At 32.3% G+C, this 20,438-nt stretch overlaps 1 protein-coding gene across 5 annotated transcripts in view; it reads right to left on the bottom strand.

The window, feature by feature from the left end:
• Window positions 1-4,084: 4,084 nt before the first annotated feature.
• Window positions 4,085-20,438, bottom strand: part of LOC134699471 (RUN domain-containing protein 1-like) — a 49,190-nt gene continuing 32,836 nt past the window's right edge. For 4 of the 5 annotated variants that reach the window (XM_063561062.1, XM_063561063.1, XM_063561061.1 and 1 more), the window contains 3 exons: window positions 11,842-12,032; window positions 9,039-9,133; window positions 6,179-8,431 (listed from right to left, as the gene is read on the bottom strand). In XM_063561062.1, the coding sequence (XP_063417132.1) occupies window positions 8,325-8,431; window positions 9,039-9,133; window positions 11,842-12,032 (393 nt within the window). In that variant the 3' untranslated portion in view covers window positions 6,179-8,324. Of the gene's footprint in view, window positions 6,138-6,178; window positions 8,432-9,038; window positions 9,134-11,841; window positions 12,033-20,438 lie in introns of those variants that run through there. The other variant, XR_010103605.1, reaches the window with a different exon arrangement.

Genomic DNA, 20,438 nt, shown 5'->3' with positions numbered 1-20,438 from the left:
TCTTTTACTTGAAATGAGGGTAATTTTTTGGGGGTCAATTTTTTTTTTTTGGAGGGGGGTATAGGTGTGTGATATTGTGTCACATACATGTAGTCTGTCCTTATTTTCCCCAAAGTTTTATGTAATTCTGATATGTAGTTTCAAAGATGTTGCAACTAAAAGAACCAGGGTGATAGGTCAGAAACATTATAGCTGATACAAATCTGTTACATAGGGTACAATAACAATATGATTGGTAGTGTAACAATGTAAACTAGCTTTGAGCCTGTCCCAAGTCAGGAGCCTCTGTCCTAAGTCAGGAGCCTCTGGCCCTTGTTAGTCTTGTATTATTTTAAATTATAGTTTCTTGTGTATAATTCAGAGTTTAGTATGACGTCCATTATCACTGTACTAGTATACATATTTTTTTAAGGGGCCAGCTGAAGGATGCTTAAGGGTGCAGGAGTTTCTCCTTACATTGAAGACCCATTGGTGGCCTTCGGCTGTTGTCTGCTTTATGGTCTGGTTGTTGTTGCTTTGACACATTCCCCATTTCCTTCTGAATTTCAATAGTTTCTGCAAAAACATGAAAATGTCTTTCAAAGGTAATACTAGATCTTGTTTGAGGAGTTGACAGACTATATTTTGTGCTGATGTAGTGTTAAGCTATCATCTATCAACCGTGTTTACAGTTTTCTATCTTCTGGTTTTTGCACAATACAAAAATAATTGGTAAAAAATAGTCATTACAGAGCAAGAACTTTCTAAAGAAGTTGACTGATGATTTGGGCATTTTGACTTGTTTTTATGCACCACCTACGATAGTAGAGGGTCATACTTTTTCTGGTCTGTGTATCCGTTTGTTCATATGTTTGTCCCTTTGTCCCGCTTCAGGTTAAAGTTTTTGATCAAGGTAGTTTATGTTGAGCCTGCAACTTTTGTTGCAGAAAGCTCGACATAGGGATAGTAATAAGGCGGCGTTGGCAGTGTTGGCTAACTTCTTAAAAGCTTTATATTTTAGAAGGTGGAAGACCTGGATGCTTCATACTTTGTTTATAGATGCCTCATGTTAAGAATTTTCCGTCAGTCCCATGTCCAGTGTCCTTGACCTCATTTTCATGGTTCAGTGACTACTTGGAAAAAAAGTTAATATTTTTTGTAATGTTAAATTCTTTCTTATTATAAGTAATTGGATAACTATATTCGGTATGTGCGTACCTTGCAAGGTCCTCATGCCCCTCAGACAGTTTTCACTTGACCTCAACCTCATTTCATGGATCAGTGAACAAGGTTAAGTTTTGGTGGTCAAGTCCATATCTCAGATACTATAAGCAATATGTCTAGTATATTCAGTGTATGGAAGGACTGTAAGGTGTACTACATGTCCAACTGGCAGATGTCATCTGACCTTGACCTCATTTTCATGGTTCAGAGGTTATAGTTAGATTTTTGTGTTTTGGTCTGTTTTTCTCATACTTAATGCAATAGATCTTCTATATTTGTTGTATGGAATGATTGTAAGGTGTACATGTCTAGCAGCCAGATGTCATCTGACCTTGACCTCATTTTCATGGTTCAGTGGTCAAAGTTAAGTTTTTGAGTTTTGGTCTTTTTATCTAATACTATATGCCATAGGTCAACTATATTTGGTGTATGGAAATATTTTATGATTTATATGTCAGTCGCACAGGTTTTGTTTGACCTCAACCTCATTTTCATGATTCATTGCTCAGTGTTAAGTTTTTGTGTTTTGGTGTATTTTTCTTAACCTATAAGTAATAGGTCAACTATATTTGTTGTATGGAAGCATTGTTAGCTGCACATGTCTGCCTGGCATGGTTCATCTGACCTTGACCTCATTTTCATGGTTCATTGGTTTTTGTTTAGTTATCTTGGTTAATGCTAAGTTTATGTGACAGTCTTTAATAAAGCTTCATACTTAGGACTATCAACATAATATCAATGATTTGTAAACTAGAGGCTCTAAAGAGCCTGTGTCGCTCACCTTGGTCTATGTGAATATTAAACAAAGGACGCAGATGGATTCATGACAAAATTGTGTTTTGGTGATGGTAATGTGTTTGTACATCTTAATTTACTGAACATTCTAGCTGCTTACAATTATCTCTATAATTAACTTGGCCCAGTTCTTTCAGAGGAGAAGATTTTTGTAAAAGATTACTAAGATTTACGAAAAATGGTTAAAAATTGACTATAAAGGGCAATAACTCCTACAGGGGTCAAATGACAATTTCGGTCATGTTGACTTATTTGTAAATCTTACTTTGCTGAACATTATTGCTGTTCACAGTTTATCTCTATCTATAATAATATTCAAGATAATAACCAAAAACAGCAAAAATTCCTTAAAATTTCAAATTCAGGGGCAGCAACCCAACAACGGTTTGTCCGATTCATCTGAAAATTTCAGGGCACATAGGTCTTGTCTCATACTTTATGCAATAAGTCTACTATCTTTGTTGTATGGAATGATTGTAAGGTGTTCATTTCTAGCAGGCAGATGTCATCTGACCTTGACCTCATTTTCATGGTTCAGTGGTCAAAGTTTTTGAGTTTTGGTCTTTTTATCTAATACTATATGCCAACTATATTTGGTGTATGAAAATATTTTATGATCTATGTCAGTCGCACAGGTTTTATTTGACCTTGACCTCATTTTCACAGTCCACTGCTCAGTCTTCAGTTTGTGTTTTTGCTCTGTTTTTTTTAAACTATAAACAATATGTCAACTATATTTGTAGTATGAAAGAATTGTAAGCTGTACATGTTTGCCTGGCATGGTTCATCTGACCTTGACCTCATTTTCATGGTTCATTAGTTAATGTTATCTTGGTTAATGTTAAGTTTATGTGACAGTTGTAATAAAGCTTTTTATTTAGGACTATCAACATAATATCAATGATTAGTAAAGAAGGTGAGACATTTCACGTGTGCACTCCTGTATGATGAAGTTGAAGTCCAATCAACTTGCAACTTAGTACACACATTCCTTATGGTATGATCTTTTAATTTTAATGCCAAATTAGATTTATCACCCTCATTTTATGGTCCATTGAACATGGAAAATGATAGTGCAAGTGCGGCACCCCTGTACTTCACATTCTGGGTTTTGCTACCAAAGTTATCTCTATTTTAGTTTTCAAGATATCAAGAAAACATGAAAATGAATCATTAAAAAAATAAATAAATCATCCTCGTACTTTATTTGGCCTTTCTTTTTTTTTTTTATTTGAACGTCACTGACGAGTCATTGTGGACTAAATGCACGACTGGCTTAGTTACAAAATTTAATCCTGGTATCTATGATGAGTTTATTTATCACTTGAATGCAATTACTCTTGAAATAAAGTAACTGGCAGTTTTGAGGAAAATGGACAATGGAAGTTTCTGCCCTTTCACATTTTCTCTTTTTATAAGCAAGCTCAATGATGATAATGGCTAAGTGTTTAAATTTGGCCATGTAATTTCAGGAGAAAATTTTCGTAAAAATTAACCAATGACAAACAACGAACCTGAGTGATGAGAAAAGCTCACTTGGACCTTTCTATCAGGTATACTAAACTAGAGGCTCCCAAGAGCCTGTAACGCTCACCTGACTCTATTTGGGTTTTTGAAATCATATAAAAAAGATCAAATTTGGCAACAAAGTACCATCACTTGGCCAGCACCTCATAAAGGAAAGGAATATTCATGGTATGTTTGGTTTCATTCAATTCAGTGGTTCTCTAAAAGAAGTCATTTTTATGCATTTTCCATAGGGTCCTATGTTTAACTATGTCCCCCGCTAGCGGCCATCTTGAATGATGGATTGGCTACAAAGTAACAACACTTGGTCAGCACCTCATAAGGAACATTCATGCTATGTTTAGTTTCATTTCATTCAGTGGTTCTCAAGAAGAAGTTCAAAATGTAAAATGTTAACGACGATGGAAGACGATGGACGCCTAGTGATGAGTAAAGCTCACTTGGCCGGTGAGCTAAAAAAGATTAAATTTTTCAGTCATAGACTTTAAAATATTGGATGTGTACAAGAAAATCACATCTTGAGACAGTCCCTTAACCTCACAATCAACAAATAATACACTTCATGCTGAAATAATTTATTGGATACCGTACTCATGACATAAATGCAACATCAACAATACTTGTAAACAGGAGATTCAACTAAAGTCTTATCCACTGTGGATTCATCAGAAAATACTTGTGGGATACTTAGTTTCGTGGTCTTCTTTAAAAAGTTAACCACTTTTAGTTTTTTTGGTCTTAAGGTGGTACCTAACACTACAGGGAGATAACTCTGTAAAATCAGCTAAACGTTTTAATTACGTTGTGTTGTAAAGGGGATATTAAGCTTCTAAATGATCAAAATTGGTGTTTGTCAGATTGCCATATAACCAGTGTAATATTTCTGATAAAATGGTTTGTTCAAAAATTTTTGAAATTTATATATTCCACTAAAGAGTCAAAGTAAATACTTTGTAAAATTTTTATGAAAATGAAACGAGCCAAATTAATTTTAATGAAAGTGTTGGGTACCACCTTCTTAAGGCTGATTAGAGATTATGCTTTTCTTTTTAAAAGTTCAACAAATAATTTTAAAATAAAATTTAAAATAAACAATAATACTGTGGATTACCAATTTTTAAGATTTCATAGATATAGGTGAACATCAAATTTCTTATAGACTTTGGCAAGACAACTAATTAAGTTTCCATGAAAAAACAATTTTCATTAAATCCATGCAAATTGTTACCAAGGAAAATAAATGAATCCACAGTATTGAGGTATTGTCAATAAAACAATACAAGTAAGATTTCACAACCTCCTATTGAATGAATTATGTAAATAAATGTTCACTTATTACTGGTATTGATAACATACCAATAAAACAAAAGAACTTTTACAATAAACAATATACTGTGGATTCATTATTATTTGTTGGATACCAATTTTCGTGGGTAGGAGGAAGCCACAAATTTTAATGTGCAACGAATTACAAATTTGCTGTATGGTTATATGCAGACTTTTGGGATTCCAAAAATTCAAATATCCACGAAAATGCAAGTTTTCATCAATCCACGAAAATTGGTACCCACAAAAATAAATGAATCCACAGTAAACATGATTATGATACATAGACGACTCAAAAAATTTATGCACTTTCCCGAACATTTCATGTTATTACATAATAGTAAGAAGGAATTGCTAAAAGACATCATTAACACTATGTGCAACAAATTCAGATAAAATTTTTTATATATGTGCCAATTTTTAATGGCAAAAGAAGTAATATTTGTGAACTTGAAACTGTAAAATAACCATTAACTTGGCTTTAAAAAAACAATTTATCATTCATACATTTCAAAATCTAGGTTGGAAACCCTTGCTAAAGGGAGATTATGTAAGATTTAAAATTGTTTAAATTAAGTTATAAGTATAAGCTTAGAATATTTATATGAAAATTATTAAAGACTGGAAATTTTCTCAACATGTTTTTATAATGAAATTGTATCTGTGGTCAACCAAGATCACTACAGAAATCCATATAAAGTCCCATTAGGGTCTTAGGTCCCACACCATATTTTCTAGACACATCTTAATGATTATAACCAAACTGAAAGTACCGTAAATTCAGAAATTATTGTTGGCTTTTTTTTTCTGATTTTGTCATTTTTATTTTTTTCTTTATTGTGAAAAATCTTGTTTAAATCATATATTTTTTTTAAAAGGCGAATTTAAATTATTGCAATAACAACACTGTCGAATTTTTCGCAATAATAAAGTCATTGCAATAACTGATTGATTGTTGGGTTTTTTAATGTTCAGTAGCAAATATTTCATGTATGTTCCGGACAAGACATTGCAATAAATTCTGAATTTACAGTTATGTCGACAAATATTTTAGTAAAAATCAGAAGTTCTATCTACATGTATATACGAATACATGGCAGTGTAAGAGAATAAATCATTAGACCATTTAATAAATAAATGGACAACATAACAAAAAATTACCTGGATTTCACATTATTGGATTCAAAGAATAAAATAAACAAGAAAATAGATAGATATATAAATAAACTTATGTAAATAAATATTGCCTGGCTAGTTATTCCCTTCAATTGCATAGCCAAGGTACACTTTAAAACCGTAGCCAGGAATTTTGTAGGGGGGGGGGGGGGGGGGGATTTGGACTTACAAATTCAACTTTAACAGTCCCAATTCAAACAGTGCTTATTTTTTCAATGGGAGGTTCCTAAGAAACCACTCTCACCCAACCTGGCTGCGGGTATGACACCTATAGCTCAATCAAAGAAAATAACAGTATAATTCAATTGCACTTAAAAAAACCAGTTTCATAATATCAAGAAAAATAATAAATGGATTTCAATATTTAAAACATAACAAAACAAAATCACATATATAATAATACATAACAAAAATGGAGTATGTATAATATATACATAACAACAAAAGATGATAATTTATACAAAATCATATTAAATATATCACAACTTTTTTATGCTTCCCCAACAACCTGTGATTTGTAAAATTACATATATATATACAAATGTAAAAGTATGGATTTCTTGTGTTCAGAATTATTTTTCAAATGGACTCTCTTGGAATTTAAGAACTGGAATGAAAGAAATCCACTTGAATGAAAAAAGTCCACTGGAATGAATTTTCATTATATATACATCTCAGACAATTTAAAAAAAAATGGGATTATGTAACGATATGACAAATGAAATTTTGGGAATGAACTTTAAATTGTAATACTAATGGGGGTATAAATTTATCAATCTTTTTGTTTAAAGTGACAATAAAAATTGCCATTTCTTCATTTAGAGATATATAATCGAGCCCCAAAAAGTTGCCTTGGGCTATTCAAAAATTGATCCTTGTTGGAGAAATGGGAGGCATTGAAATTTATTAATTGTGGGTTGAATTTTCCTTATAATTTTGTTAAAACTCTTAGTATTAAATAGAAAATTTTATGTTCTGGGTAAGAGGATCTAGAAAAAGTGCCTCTTATGTTCCACATGATTTTAATTTCTTTGCTTCTAATTTTGAGAAGTTTAAATTTCATGATTTCTGGGTAGAATCTGATAACAGAAATAATATACAGAATAGTGATCTTGATTTTGCAATTTCATCATACAAAGGAAATTAGCTAATTTAAAATTAAAACAGTTACAAAATTTCCCATTTATCATTTCATGCAAAAATATCGGAAATTACATTAAAATGCCAAAATATTGGAATTTGCAGAAAAACATATTAATATGAAATATGGAATGTACATGACAAATTTAAGTAGTATGTTTTAAAGACTGAACAATAACATGACAAAAATAGTCTGAAGAAAGGCAGACGAAATCAGTTATTGTCTCCCTTGAGGAACATGAACAAGATTTATACCAAAAATGGGATCGTGGATATTTTAAAAGCATACAACTATTTAGATGAAAATAACAAAATACATTTTGGCTTAAGGATATTAACAGATCATGCTTGTGACTTTTTGTCAGATATTCGGATACCTCTGGTTTTATCCATGTAATGCCATTTAAGGATTTGTTGGTAACCTGTTTTAGTCTTTTTATAATTTTATTATCAGAAAAAGAAAAAATTGAAACAATTTTCATTTTTCAATAATACTTGAAGATCTAACCTTATCATAGAGATTATCATCAGACACAACCATTCCTTATCAAATTTGTATTGCATATGCCTTAAAAACCTACCCTCTGACCTAAAAATAAAAATTATGTTTCCAATTACATTTGTAAATTGAATACATTGATTAGTCTATCCTTTCATTTTTAGTCATGGTTCAAAACCTGATTTGGTCACATGACCATCAACACATATTTCTATTGGCTTTGCAAATATTTAAGGATGTTCTCTACTCTTGTTTTTGGAATTTTTGCCAGATATTCGGAATTCTCTGTTTTTTCCCCATGTTATGCCACTAAACATATTGCCAGCTTACCATTAGTTTTCTTTACAGAATTTTATAACAAATCATTAAAAAAGCCATATTTGAAAATCATATAAATTCCTTGTTCTTTTTTCTGTAGTTTTGAAAGAAAAATTGTCCCAATGTTAAATGTATGAACAATATAGAGAATAATTTCCCTCCATATTTTCAATGGCTAAAAAGGACTCAGACTCAACATTTTTTTCTTCAATTTTTAGTTCCATTATTTATATTATGTCCATTTATTACTGTCTTTTAAAAAGCTCGTTTTTTCAAAACAGAGTAGCGAACATCCTTATGTACTACCGACATAATATGAGTCTACATATAATGTTTGTGATTAGAACGCATCTTTGATGTTACTGAACGGTCTGACGGCCAAATCTACAGGGAGTCTGAAGTTGATTTTGTTTAAGCTGTCAAGAGCCTTGATAGCATCATCAAATCCTAAAAATAAAGAAAATATCTTATCAATGCCTATTATAGCTTGCTATTTGGTGTGAGCTATTAAAGGGTCCATGATGAAGACCTACAAGTGTTTACTTTTTACACGTTGTGACTTGGATGGATAGTTGTCTCATTGGCTCTCATACCTCATCTTCATATCTTTTCTATATTTGTATTAATAGAGAGAAGATACCATGGGGTAATCCTATAATAAACAAGAATGTGTCCATAATACACGGATGCCCGGCTCGCACTATCATTTTCTTTGTTCAGTGGACCGTGAAATTGGGGTCAAAGCTCATTCAAATTAGAAAGATCATATCAAATAATAGGGAACATGTGTATTAAGTTTCAAGTAGATTGGACACTCAAATTCATCAAATACTGGGGCATAAAAATAGACATGGCTAAATTAAAAGCTGTATCAAAGATTCAATTGGTTAGATTGTGCAGATTGTTTCTTAAACAAAGTGACATAAAATAATGAGAAGTTAATCAATTCTCAAATACGATATACCTTAATTTTTTGTTAATTTTACAATCACTTTTATCTTTTTTAGAAATGGAGTTAAAGAGATAATTAAGTCAGGCACCCGTATGTACAAACCTGTTCTGGCAACGTAGCTCCAGTCTTGGTAATAATTGTCTATTAAACTCTGTGTACGGAATAATAACTTTAACCATGTTGGAAGTTTCCTTTCACTGTAATATAGAACAATATTGACAATTCTAATATGACGTGCTTCTATCGCTTTGTAAACAACACCGTGTGAAAATTCTCGATATATCTATACTTAGCGCAGACTCAGAAATATTCAAAATAATGGATGTTACAATATACCTCCCACGTAAATCCACATGCATTTGAACTTATTTGCAAACGCATTGCCGATTTTATTGTATTAAAAATTGAAATAAAACAAAAGACAAAAGAATTTTTATTCTTCTTCGGATGCATAATAAAAAGAAATAATGTACTTCAACTAGTTGTGTTTATTTCCTAAATATAGTAACACAGCTTTCTTTTGTGCAATGTCAATTTCATCATGGAACGCTTTCTTTATGAAATCAGGGGTTCATTAAGGGATGAAAATTATCTTGATATTTAGGTTACAATTTTAAAAGCTATCAATTTACTAATTTAAGTTGCAGTATAAAAATAATATAATTTTTTTTTAAACCATAGAAGTTCGTATACTATTGTATTAAAATGGAATTCTGAGGTAGATGTTGTTTTATTTTCTATTCTATTGCATTATTCGCATATTACTGATTTCAGCGAGTCCACGACATGTCAATTTTGTTTTTGATGGTAGCTTACAAGAAAACATGTAAATGAAAAGTCGCAAATATTGGGTTTGAGAATTAACCATATTTTTTTCTAGCGGTAATTAACGAAATAATAAATGCAAGCTAAAGATTTATGTGATTATTTGAGCTCTATCTAACCAGGAGTAAAAAAGAACAGCTACACACACGACATACCCATCCTCACTTCAGTATTTGAATGAACTTATTTGTCCTATTAGAATCGAAATAATTCATGGAAGCCATAGATTTGTTGTAAATTTACACATGGCCTGGGCCGTGATATTCGTTAATTTTATCCCTCGCTAACGCTCAGGATAAAATTCGAATATCACGGCCCAGGCCATGTGTAAATTTCCAACAAATCTATGGCTTCCATGAATTATTTCTTAATTGGTTTTCCCGTTTGAATGGTTTTACACTAGTAATTTTGGGGCCCTTTATAGCTTCTTATTCGGTGTGAGCCAAGGCTCCGTGTTGAAGGCCATACTTTAACCTATAATGGTTTACTTTTAAAATTGTTATTTGGATGGAGAGTTGTCTCATTGGCACTCACACCACATCTTCCTATATCTATTTAAAATTAGAATCTTTCCAAGATTTTAATGTACTATTTTAATAACAAGAGACAAAAGCTTTATAATGAGAATCTCCTGTGTGTTTTTGTTACTATCTTTACTGCAAGTGAGACAAAAGCTTTCAAATGAGAATCTACTGTATGTTTGTATGACCTAATTAAATGCAAATGAGATAAGAGCTTTAAAATTAGAATCTTTTGTGCGTTTGAGTGACTTACTTCAATGCAAATGAGATAACAGCTTTAAAATGAGAATCTTTAAGTTGTGTATGTGACTTTTTTTTTAAATACAAGCTTTAAAAGAGCTGAAAGCGTTAAAATTAGTCTTCTCTGCGTTTGAGTGACTTACTTTAATACAAGTGAGATAATAGTTTTAAAATGGGAATCTTCTGTTCGTTTGAGTGACTTACATCAATGCAAGTGAGATTATAGCTTTAAAATGAGAATCTTCTGTTCGTTTGAGTGACTTACTTTAATACAAGTGAGATAATAGTTTTAAAATGAGAATCTTCTGTGCGTTTGAGTGACTTACTTCAATGCAAGTGAGATTTATAGGTTTCATAACGAGTGAGAATTAGATATCGCTTGATATCAACTCGAGTTATTTAATTTCAATATAATAATAAACGAGCCTGTGGCGAGTTTGTTATTACTATTTAAATTAAATAAAGAGAGTTGATATCAAACGATATCTAATTCTCCCGAGTTGTGAAACCTATTTCTCTTATGGTAAACATGCTTTTTGTGCTTAATAAAAAAAATCCGCGAAACGTCGACCCAGTCGCTTGAACATAACTGCATTGTGACGTCATATGTCCTGTTCGTCGTCAATCTTCAACATAAGACTTTTTTAAACATTTTGTACGCTTCAGAATGTAATAATATTTGAATTAGAATATATAATAAGGTGAAAAGTGTGCGTATTTTCTATATTATTGAAGAAATCGCTTATCTCCGTTGCAATGGAGGAAATGTACATCATTGTGACCTATAACTGTCAACAATGACCTAAAGAATAGCCAATGAAAATGCCGCAATATCGTTTCAGGAGGTTTCCTTGGCCAATCAAATTAACGCATTTTTCGTAACACTTTTTCGTATCACACTCCGGACAGTGTGATACGAGAATTATCTATTCAGGCGAGAAATAGATAACAGGCCCCAACCATAAGAGAAAATAGCTTTAAAATGAGAATCTTCTGTGCGTTTGAGTGACTTACTTTAATGCAAGTGAGATAATAGTTTTAAAATGGGTAGCTTCTGTGCGTTTGAGTGACTTACTGTAATGCAAGTGAAATAATAGTTTTAAAATGGGTAGCTTCTGTGCATTTGAGTGACTTACTTTAATGCAAGTGAAATAATAGTTTTAAAATGGGTAGCTTCTGTTCGTTTGAGTGAATTACTTTAATGCAAGTGAGATAATAGTTTTAAAATGGGTAGCTTCTGTGCATTTGAGTGACTTACTTTAATGCAAGTGAAATAATAGTTTTAAAATGGGTAGCTTCTGTTCGTTTGAGTGACTTACTTTAATGCAAGTGAGATTATAGCTTTAAAATGAGAATCTTCTGTTCGTTTGAGTGGAGTATGAGATGAGATGACTGTATCTATTGCACCAAGTAATGTCTGTTTGGCAGTAATGGCTTTCCCTCCCACGATGTCCAAATGGAAGGATTGAGACAACATTCTAGCAGGCGATTCATTGTATTCTTTACCATGCTGAAATAATAATAAACATGTAGGTTAGGGTGAAGGTTGGTACTCATCTAAAACTTTTAAACCTGCTGCAAATAATAATAAACATGTAGATAAGGGTGAAGGTTGGTACTTATCTAAAACTTTTAAACCTGCTGCAAATAATAAACTAGAGGCTCCAAAGAGCCTGTGTCGCTCACCTTGGTCTATGTGAATATTAAACAAAGGAAGCAGATGGATTCATGACAAAATTGTGTTTTGGTGATGGTGATGTGTTTGTAAATCTTACTTTACTAGTCTTGCTGCTTACATTTATCTCTATCTATAATGAACTTGGCCCAGTAGTTTCAGTGGAAAATGTTAATAAAAATTTACAAATTTTATGAAAATTGTTAAAAATTGACTATAAAGGACAATAACTCCCTAGGGGGTCAATTGACAATTTCCGTCGTGTTGACTTATTTGTAAATCTTACTTTGCTGAACATAATTGCTGTTTACAGTTTATCTCTATCTATAATAAAATTTAAGATAATAACCAAAAACAGCAAAATTTCCTTAAAATTACCGATTCAGGGGCAGCAACCCAACAATGGGTTGACCGATTCATCTGAAAATTATAGGGCAGATAGATCTTGATCTGATTAATAATTTAACCCCGTGTTGGATTTGCTCTAAATGCTTTGGTTTTTGAGTTATAAGCCAAAAACTGCATTTTACCCCTATGTTCTATTTTTAGCTGTGGCGGCCATCTTGATTTGATAGTCGGGTCACCGGACACATTTTTAAAACAAGATACCCCAAAGATGATGATTGCCAAGTCTGGATTAATTTGGCCCAGTAGTTTCAGAGGAGAAGATTTTTGTAAAAGATAACTAAGATTTACGAAAAATGGTTAAAAATTGACTATAAAGGGCAATAACTCCTAAACAGGTCAACTGACCATTTCGGTCATGTTGACTTATTTGTAAATCCTACTTTACTAAACATTATTGCTGTTTACAGTTTATCTCTATCTATAATAATATTCAAGATAATAACCAAAAACTGCAAAATTTCCACAAAATTACCAATTCAGGGGCAGCAACCCAACAACGGGTTGACCGATTCATCTGAAAATTTCAGGGCAGATAGATCTTGACCTGATAAACATTTTTACCCCATGTCAGATTTCCTCTAAATGCTTTGGTTTTTGAGTTATAAGCCAAAAACTGCAGTTTACCCCTATGTTCTATTTTTTGCCGTGGCGGCCATCTTGGTTGGATGACTGGGTCACGCCACACATTTTTTAAACTATATACCCCAATGATGATTGTGGCCAAGTTTGGTTCAATTTGGCCCAGTAGTTTCAGAGGAGAAGATTTTTGTAAAAGATAACTAAGATTTACGAAAAATGGTTAAAAATTGACTATAAAGGGCAATAACTCCTAAACGGGTCAACTGACCATTTCGGTCATGTTGACTTATTTGTAAATCCTACTTTACTAAACATTATTGCTGTTTACAGTTTATCTCTATCTATAATAATATTCAAGATAACAACCAAAAACTGCAAAATTTCCACAAAATTACCAATTCAGGGGCAGCAACCCAACAACGGGTTGACCGATTCATCTGAAAATTTCAGGGCAGATAGATCTTGACCTGATAAACATTTTTACCCCATGTCAGATTTCCTCTAAATGCTTTGGTTTTTGAGTTATAAGCCAAAAACTGCAGTTTACCCCTATGTTCTATTTTTAGCCGTGGTGGCCATCTTGGTTGGTTGACCGGGTCACGCCACACATTTTTTAAACTAGATACCCCAATGATGATTGTGGCCAAGTTTGGTTCAATTTGGCCCAGTAGTTTCAGAGGAGAAGATTTTTGTAAAAGATAACTAAGATTTACGAAAAATGGTTAAAAATTGACTATAAAGGGCAATAACTCCTAAACGGGTCAACTGACCATTTCGGTCATGTTGACTTATTTGTAAATCCTACTTTACTAAACATTATTGCTGTTTACAGTTTATCTCTATCTATAATAATATTCAAGATAACAACCAAAAACTGCATAATTTCCACAAAATTACCAATTCAGGGGCAGCAACCCAACAACGGGTTGACCGATTCATCTGAAAATTTCAGGGCAGATAGATCTTGACCTGATAAACATTTTTACCCCATGTCAGATTTCCTCTAAATGCTTTGGTTTTTGAGTTATTAGCCAAAAACTGCAGTTTACCCCTATGTTCTATTTTTAGCCGTGGCGGCCATCTTGGTTGGTTGACCGGGTCACGCCACACATTTTTTAAACTAGATACCCCAATGATGATTGTGGCCAAGTTTGGTTCAATTTGGCCCAGTAGTTTCAGAGGAGAAGATTTTTGTAAAAGTTAACGACGACGGACGACGACGGACGACGACGGACGACGACGACGACGACGGACGCCGGACGCCAAGTGATGAGAAAAGCTCACTTGGCCCTTCGGGCCAGGTGAGCTAAAAATATGTAGATAAGGGTGAAGGTTGGTACTCATCTAAAACTTTTAAACCTGCTGCAAATAATAATAAACATGTAGATAAGGGTGAAGGTTGGTACTTATCTAAAACGTTTAAACCTGCTGCAAATAACAATAAACATGAGGACAAGGGTGAAGGTTGGTACTCATCTAAAACGTTTAAACCTGCTGCAAATAATAATAAACATGTAGACAAGGGTGAAGGTTGGTACTTATCTAAAAACGTTTAAACCTGCTGCAAATAATAATAAACATGTAGATAAGGGTGAAGATTGGTACTAATCTAAATTGTTTAAACCTGCTGCAATTAACAATAAACATGTAGATAAGGGTGAAGGTTGGAACTTATCTAAAACATTTAAACCTGCTGCATTTGTTTGCACCTGTCCTAAGTCAGGAATTGGATATTCAGTAGTTGTCATTTGTTGATGTGCTTCTCCTTTTTAATATAGATAAGATCATAAATTTTCCTGTTTTAATGGTTTTACACTAGTAATTGATGGGGCCCTTTATAGCTTGCTGTTTGGTGTGAGCCAGGGCTCTGTGTTGAAGACTATACTTTGACCTATAACGGTTTAATTCAATAAATTGTGACTTGGATGGAGAATTGTCTCATTGGCACTCATACCACATCTTCTTGTATCTATTATCTATGTTATAATCTAGGTACAAGGCCAAACAAAAAAGTATTTGTGTTCACTGTACCCCTACCATTTCTTAAGGTTTTTGACTATTTTTTATTAAACACTGTTAGTCACAATGATGCTCCCATAACCCAATGTAAAAAAAAGATATAAAAAATTTAGAAAAAATTCTACCTACCCTAAATTTATTTTACATGTAACAGTAAACAAACATAATACATATTCAAAGGGAAATTTATTGGGATATACAGTAAACTACTTTCACAAGAAAATAATGTCACTAAAATGTAAAACTTCCGACTTCCCTTTTATAATTACATTTTCCCGCTTTTCAACGAATAGCGGGAAACATTTGTATTAAAGATGCGTATGAATTTTCTAATTGAGTCATGTGAAAATTTTCATGTGCGGGAAATTATTTTGAAAGCCTTCACTTTCTACCCAACAGTCAAGTGTCAAGTTTATTTTTACATATTTCAGATATGTAACATTTTAGTTTAATTCATGTTTCTGCTCATGGTTAGTGGTTTTTTGTTACAAATAATTGTAATTCATCTTTATTTTTTTTTTTTATATACTGTCCAAGTCTGGAGACGGTCTTTCGAGCATAGGGTTTGGACGCAGGTTTCCAACTTTTTTTCACTACATATTTGGTATTTAATGTAGTTTGAACTGAGTTAACTCGTTTTAGTTGGTTGTTCCTGGCTGGCTGATCGTCAATGAAAGAGCCTTTGTAATTATTTGGTATTTATATGTCATATATCAGCATTCAGCAATCATGTAATCATGTATAATTGTATTGATTTATTTATGTATTTATAAGGAACCAGATGCTCCGCAGGGCGTAGCTTTATACGACCGCAGAGGTTGAACCCTGAACGGTTGGGGCAAGTATGGACACAACATTCAAGCTGGATTCCGCTCTAAATTTGGATTGTGATTAAATAGTTGACACAGCATAGGTTTCTGACACAGAATGAATGTATTCAAATGAACTTAAAATTTTTGTTTTCTCTTAGAGCAATTCACTATGCTGTTGAATATTAATCCTCTCAAAAAAATGTTTGAAGAAATTTTCTTTTTATTTATGAAATTTCAAATGAGAAAAATTGAACCCAATTTTTTAATCACATCCCCCTTTCCCTTATTCCAAAACTAATTTCAATTAAAATATTCTAATGGAGTTTGCAACAATTACTACTCATTTAAATACATCATAAAATATTAAGATGTAAAAAAACTGCTTGTTATCACTGAATGGTAAAGATTATTTAAATTTATCAGTTGGTAGTAAAAAGTGAATATACATTGCATATTGTATATAACAAAGATTTAAGTTGATTCTGGACAAAGAAAGATAACTCCAATTAAAAAAAATTCTTGCAGATATTTCTTGCTTACTATACTGGACAAAGAAAGATAACTCTTAATTAAAAAAAAATTTGCTATTTCACAATATTGTGAAATTAGATATTTCTTGCCATTGCACAATACTTAATATAATAATTTTAGATCCTGATTTGGACCAACTTGAAAACTGGGCCCATAATCAAAAATCTAAGTACATGTTTAGATTCAGAATATCAAAGAGGCCTAATAATTTAATTTTTGTTAAAATCAAACTTAGTTTAATTTTGGACCCTTTGCACTTTAATTTAGACCAATTTTAAAACTGGACCAAAAATTAAGAATCTACATACACAGTTAGATTTGGCATATCAAAGAACCCCAATTATTCAATTTTTGATGAAATCAAACAATGTTTAATTTTGGACCTCGATTTGGGCCAACTTGAAAACTGGGCCAATAATCAAAAATCTAAGTACATTTTTAGATTCAGCATATCAAAGAACCCAAAGGTTTCAATTTTTGTTAAAATCAAACTAAGTTTAATTTTGGACCCTTTGGACCTTAATGTAGACCAATTTGAAAACGGGACCAAAAAATAAGAATCTACATACACAGTTAGATTCGGCATATTAAAGAACCCCAATTATTCAATTTTGTGAAAATCAAACAAAATTTAATTTTGGACCCTTTGGGCCCCTTTTTCCTTAACTGTTGGGACCAAAACTCCCAAAATCAATACCAACCTTCCTTTAATAGTCATAAACCTTGTGTTTAAATTTCATAGATTTCTATTTACTTATACTAACGCTATGGTGCGAAAACCAAGAAAAATGCTTATTTGGGTCCCTTTTTGGCCCCTAATTCCTAAACTGTTGGGACCGAAACTCCCAAAATCAATACCAACCTTCCTTTTGTGGTCATAAACATTGTGTTTAAATTTCATTGATTTCTATTTACTTTAACTAAAGTTATTGTGCGAAAACCAAGAATAATGCTTATTTGGGCCCTTTTTTGGCCCCTAATTCCTAAACTGTTGAAACCAAAACTCCCAAAATCAATCCCAACCTTTCTTTTGTGGTCATAAACCTTGTGTCAAAATTTCATAGATTTCTATTAACTTAAACTAAAGTTATAGTGCGAAAACCAAGAAAATGTTTATTTGGGCCCTTTTTGGCCCTTAATTCCTAAAATGTTGGGACAAAAACTCCCAAAATCAATACCAGCCTTCCTTTTATGGTCATAAACCTTGTGTTAAAATTTCATAGATTTCTATTCACTTTTACTAAAGTTAGAGTGCGAAAACTAAAAGTATTCGGACGACGACGACGACGACGACGACGACGCCAACGTGATAGCAATATACGACGAAAATTTTTTCAAAATTTGCGGTCGTATAAAAAGGTTAAGGTAATACATATACGAAAATTAGAAAAATAAGAAGGTGTTCATAGTACAGGGAAACCCCACTGGCACTATCATTTTTTTTAGTTGACTTTAAAATTGGGATCAAAACTCAAATTTAACATTAAAATAAGAAAGATCATATTACAGGGAACATGTGTACTGAGTGTCAAGTTAATTGGACTTCACTTCATCAAAAGCTACCTTGACCAAAAACTTTCACACATTATATCTACATAGCATTCATCATATGAACTTAATTTAAACAAGAGGCTCTCAAGAGCCTGAATCGCTCACCTTAATTCTTTTGGTTAAATCTCTCATCAATGATTATTTTGGCTTTTCAATTTATTTAAATGTTTTTTGGATCGTCCTATTTTCTTCAAAAGCCAAAAAAAATAATCATTTTCTCCTATGTTCTATTTTAGCCATAGTAGCTATGTTTCTTGACATACAAGGAAATAAAATATAAAATTTATACTAAATACTCTGAAACTCATTTAGCCTAAGTTTGGCTGAAATTGATACAGCAGTTTCAAAGGAGAAGATTTTTTAAAGTAAGTCAACATGATGAACAAATTGCGAAAAAAGTCCTTAAAGGGCAATTACTCCTTAAGGGGTCAATTGACAATTTTGGTCAAATTGACTTAATTGAAGATCTTACTTTGCTGAACATCATTGCTGTTTACAGTTTATTTCTATCTATAATTATATTCAAGATAATAAACAAAAACAGCAAGATTTCCTTAAAATTATCAATTCAGGGGCAGCAACCCAACAACAGGTTTTCTGATTCATCTGAAAATTTCAGGGCAGATACATTGTAGATCTTGACCTGATAAACAATATAACCCCAGGTCAGATTTGCTCTAAATGCTTTGGTTTTTGAGTTATAAGGTGTAACACCACTAAATCAGGCCCGGCCAGAAAGCACATACTAGAAAGTAGTACATATTTAACACAAAATAGTTCCTACGCATGAGTGTAACTTTCAAAATATGTAGAATATTTAGGTATTTTTGGTATCAAATGAAAGCTGAAGGACTGGTGATCATTGTAGAACACTTTTGGACCTTTAGTTTTGAATATTAAAAAAACTACACCAAATTTTAAAAAGAGGGTACATTTGGTTTGTTTGTCAGATCTGAAGTACCTGTTTTGGTACATCTGAAGTTCCGGGAACCAGTTCTTTCTTATATGCCATGCAAGGTATGTTGATTTTTTCAGTACAAGACACCATAAAGTGTTGCTTTGAAATGCAATGATTGCCACTTTATTTGAACTTAAAATAAAAGAGGTGTGCCTGCTTGAAACGGAGGAATTTAACATAGAAAGCAATGGGACCATGAATTAGTGGTGTACTTCCTATTACAGAGAATCACCAGAAATCCAATTTTTAGAAGTTGTACCTATTCCAATGAAAATAAGTCAAATATGACGTTAGTAATCATGATTTATCATCTTTTTTTGGTCAACCAACCTGCTTATGGGAAATTTAAGCTCTTAAATTGGTTTACTCAAATATGTTAGCCTTTTATGGTCATACAACATGCATGCAGTTAGGACTTGACTCCAAGTTCTTATTTTTGCATTTTTTCTGATTGAAATCCATAAAACATGTATTTTATGACTTGTATATGGAACAGAACATCTCTTGGTCAAAATAATTTTCTGATTTTTCAAGATTTTTTGTTTTTCTTATGGTAGCCTTTTACAATCTAGGCAAATGGTATATACTCATATAAGAATTCTAAAATCTCACTGTACATGCAATTTTGAACCAGTTTAGCAAGTTATATAGCTGAGGGATATATAAATTGCTCTTTTTTATCTATGTTTTACCACAGAATTCATGGTTCATACAAAAAAAAGCCTTTTTTGAATTTCAAGAAAAAAGGGGGGATAATTTCTCATTTATGTCTTAAGTTTGGACTAATATATTTTTATTTAATGAAGAACCTCTGATAAAAATATGACTATTAGTAAGCGCATAGCTTTACTTATAGAAATTAATAAATAAAACAATGATATTGAGAATAAAAAAAGTATATTGGCCACTGGTAATATACATATGCAGTTTTCTTTGAATAACCCATATGTTACTACCAGTCCAATTTGAGCTTTGAAGTAATAAAATAGTCTTTGGACTAAAGCTTTATATGTTTTTTATTGCTTGAAATAGATCATAGAATGAAAAAAAGGAATGCTCAAGTCAATAGAGCAAGTTTGGTTCTGTTATAGGTGTAACACCACTAATTCAGGCCCGGCCAGAAAGCACATACCAGAAAGTAGTACATATTTAACACAAAATAGTTCCTACGCATGAGTGTAACTTTCAAAATATGTAGAATATTTAGGTATTTTTGGTATCAAATGAAAGCTGAAGGACTGGTGATCATTGTAGAACACTTTTGGACCTTTAGTTTTGAATATTAAAAAAACTGCACCAAATTTTAAAAAGAGGGTACATTTGGTCTGTTTGTCAGATCTGAAGTACCTGTTTTGGTACATCTGAAGTTCCGGGAACCAGTTC

The sequence above is a fragment of the Mytilus trossulus genome, unplaced genomic scaffold, assembly GCF_036588685.1.
Source record: "Mytilus trossulus isolate FHL-02 unplaced genomic scaffold, PNRI_Mtr1.1.1.hap1 h1tg000070l__unscaffolded, whole genome shotgun sequence".
NCBI lineage: Eukaryota > Metazoa > Mollusca > Bivalvia > Mytilida > Mytilidae > Mytilus > Mytilus trossulus.
This window is presented reverse-complemented; position numbering and strand designations above follow the sequence as displayed.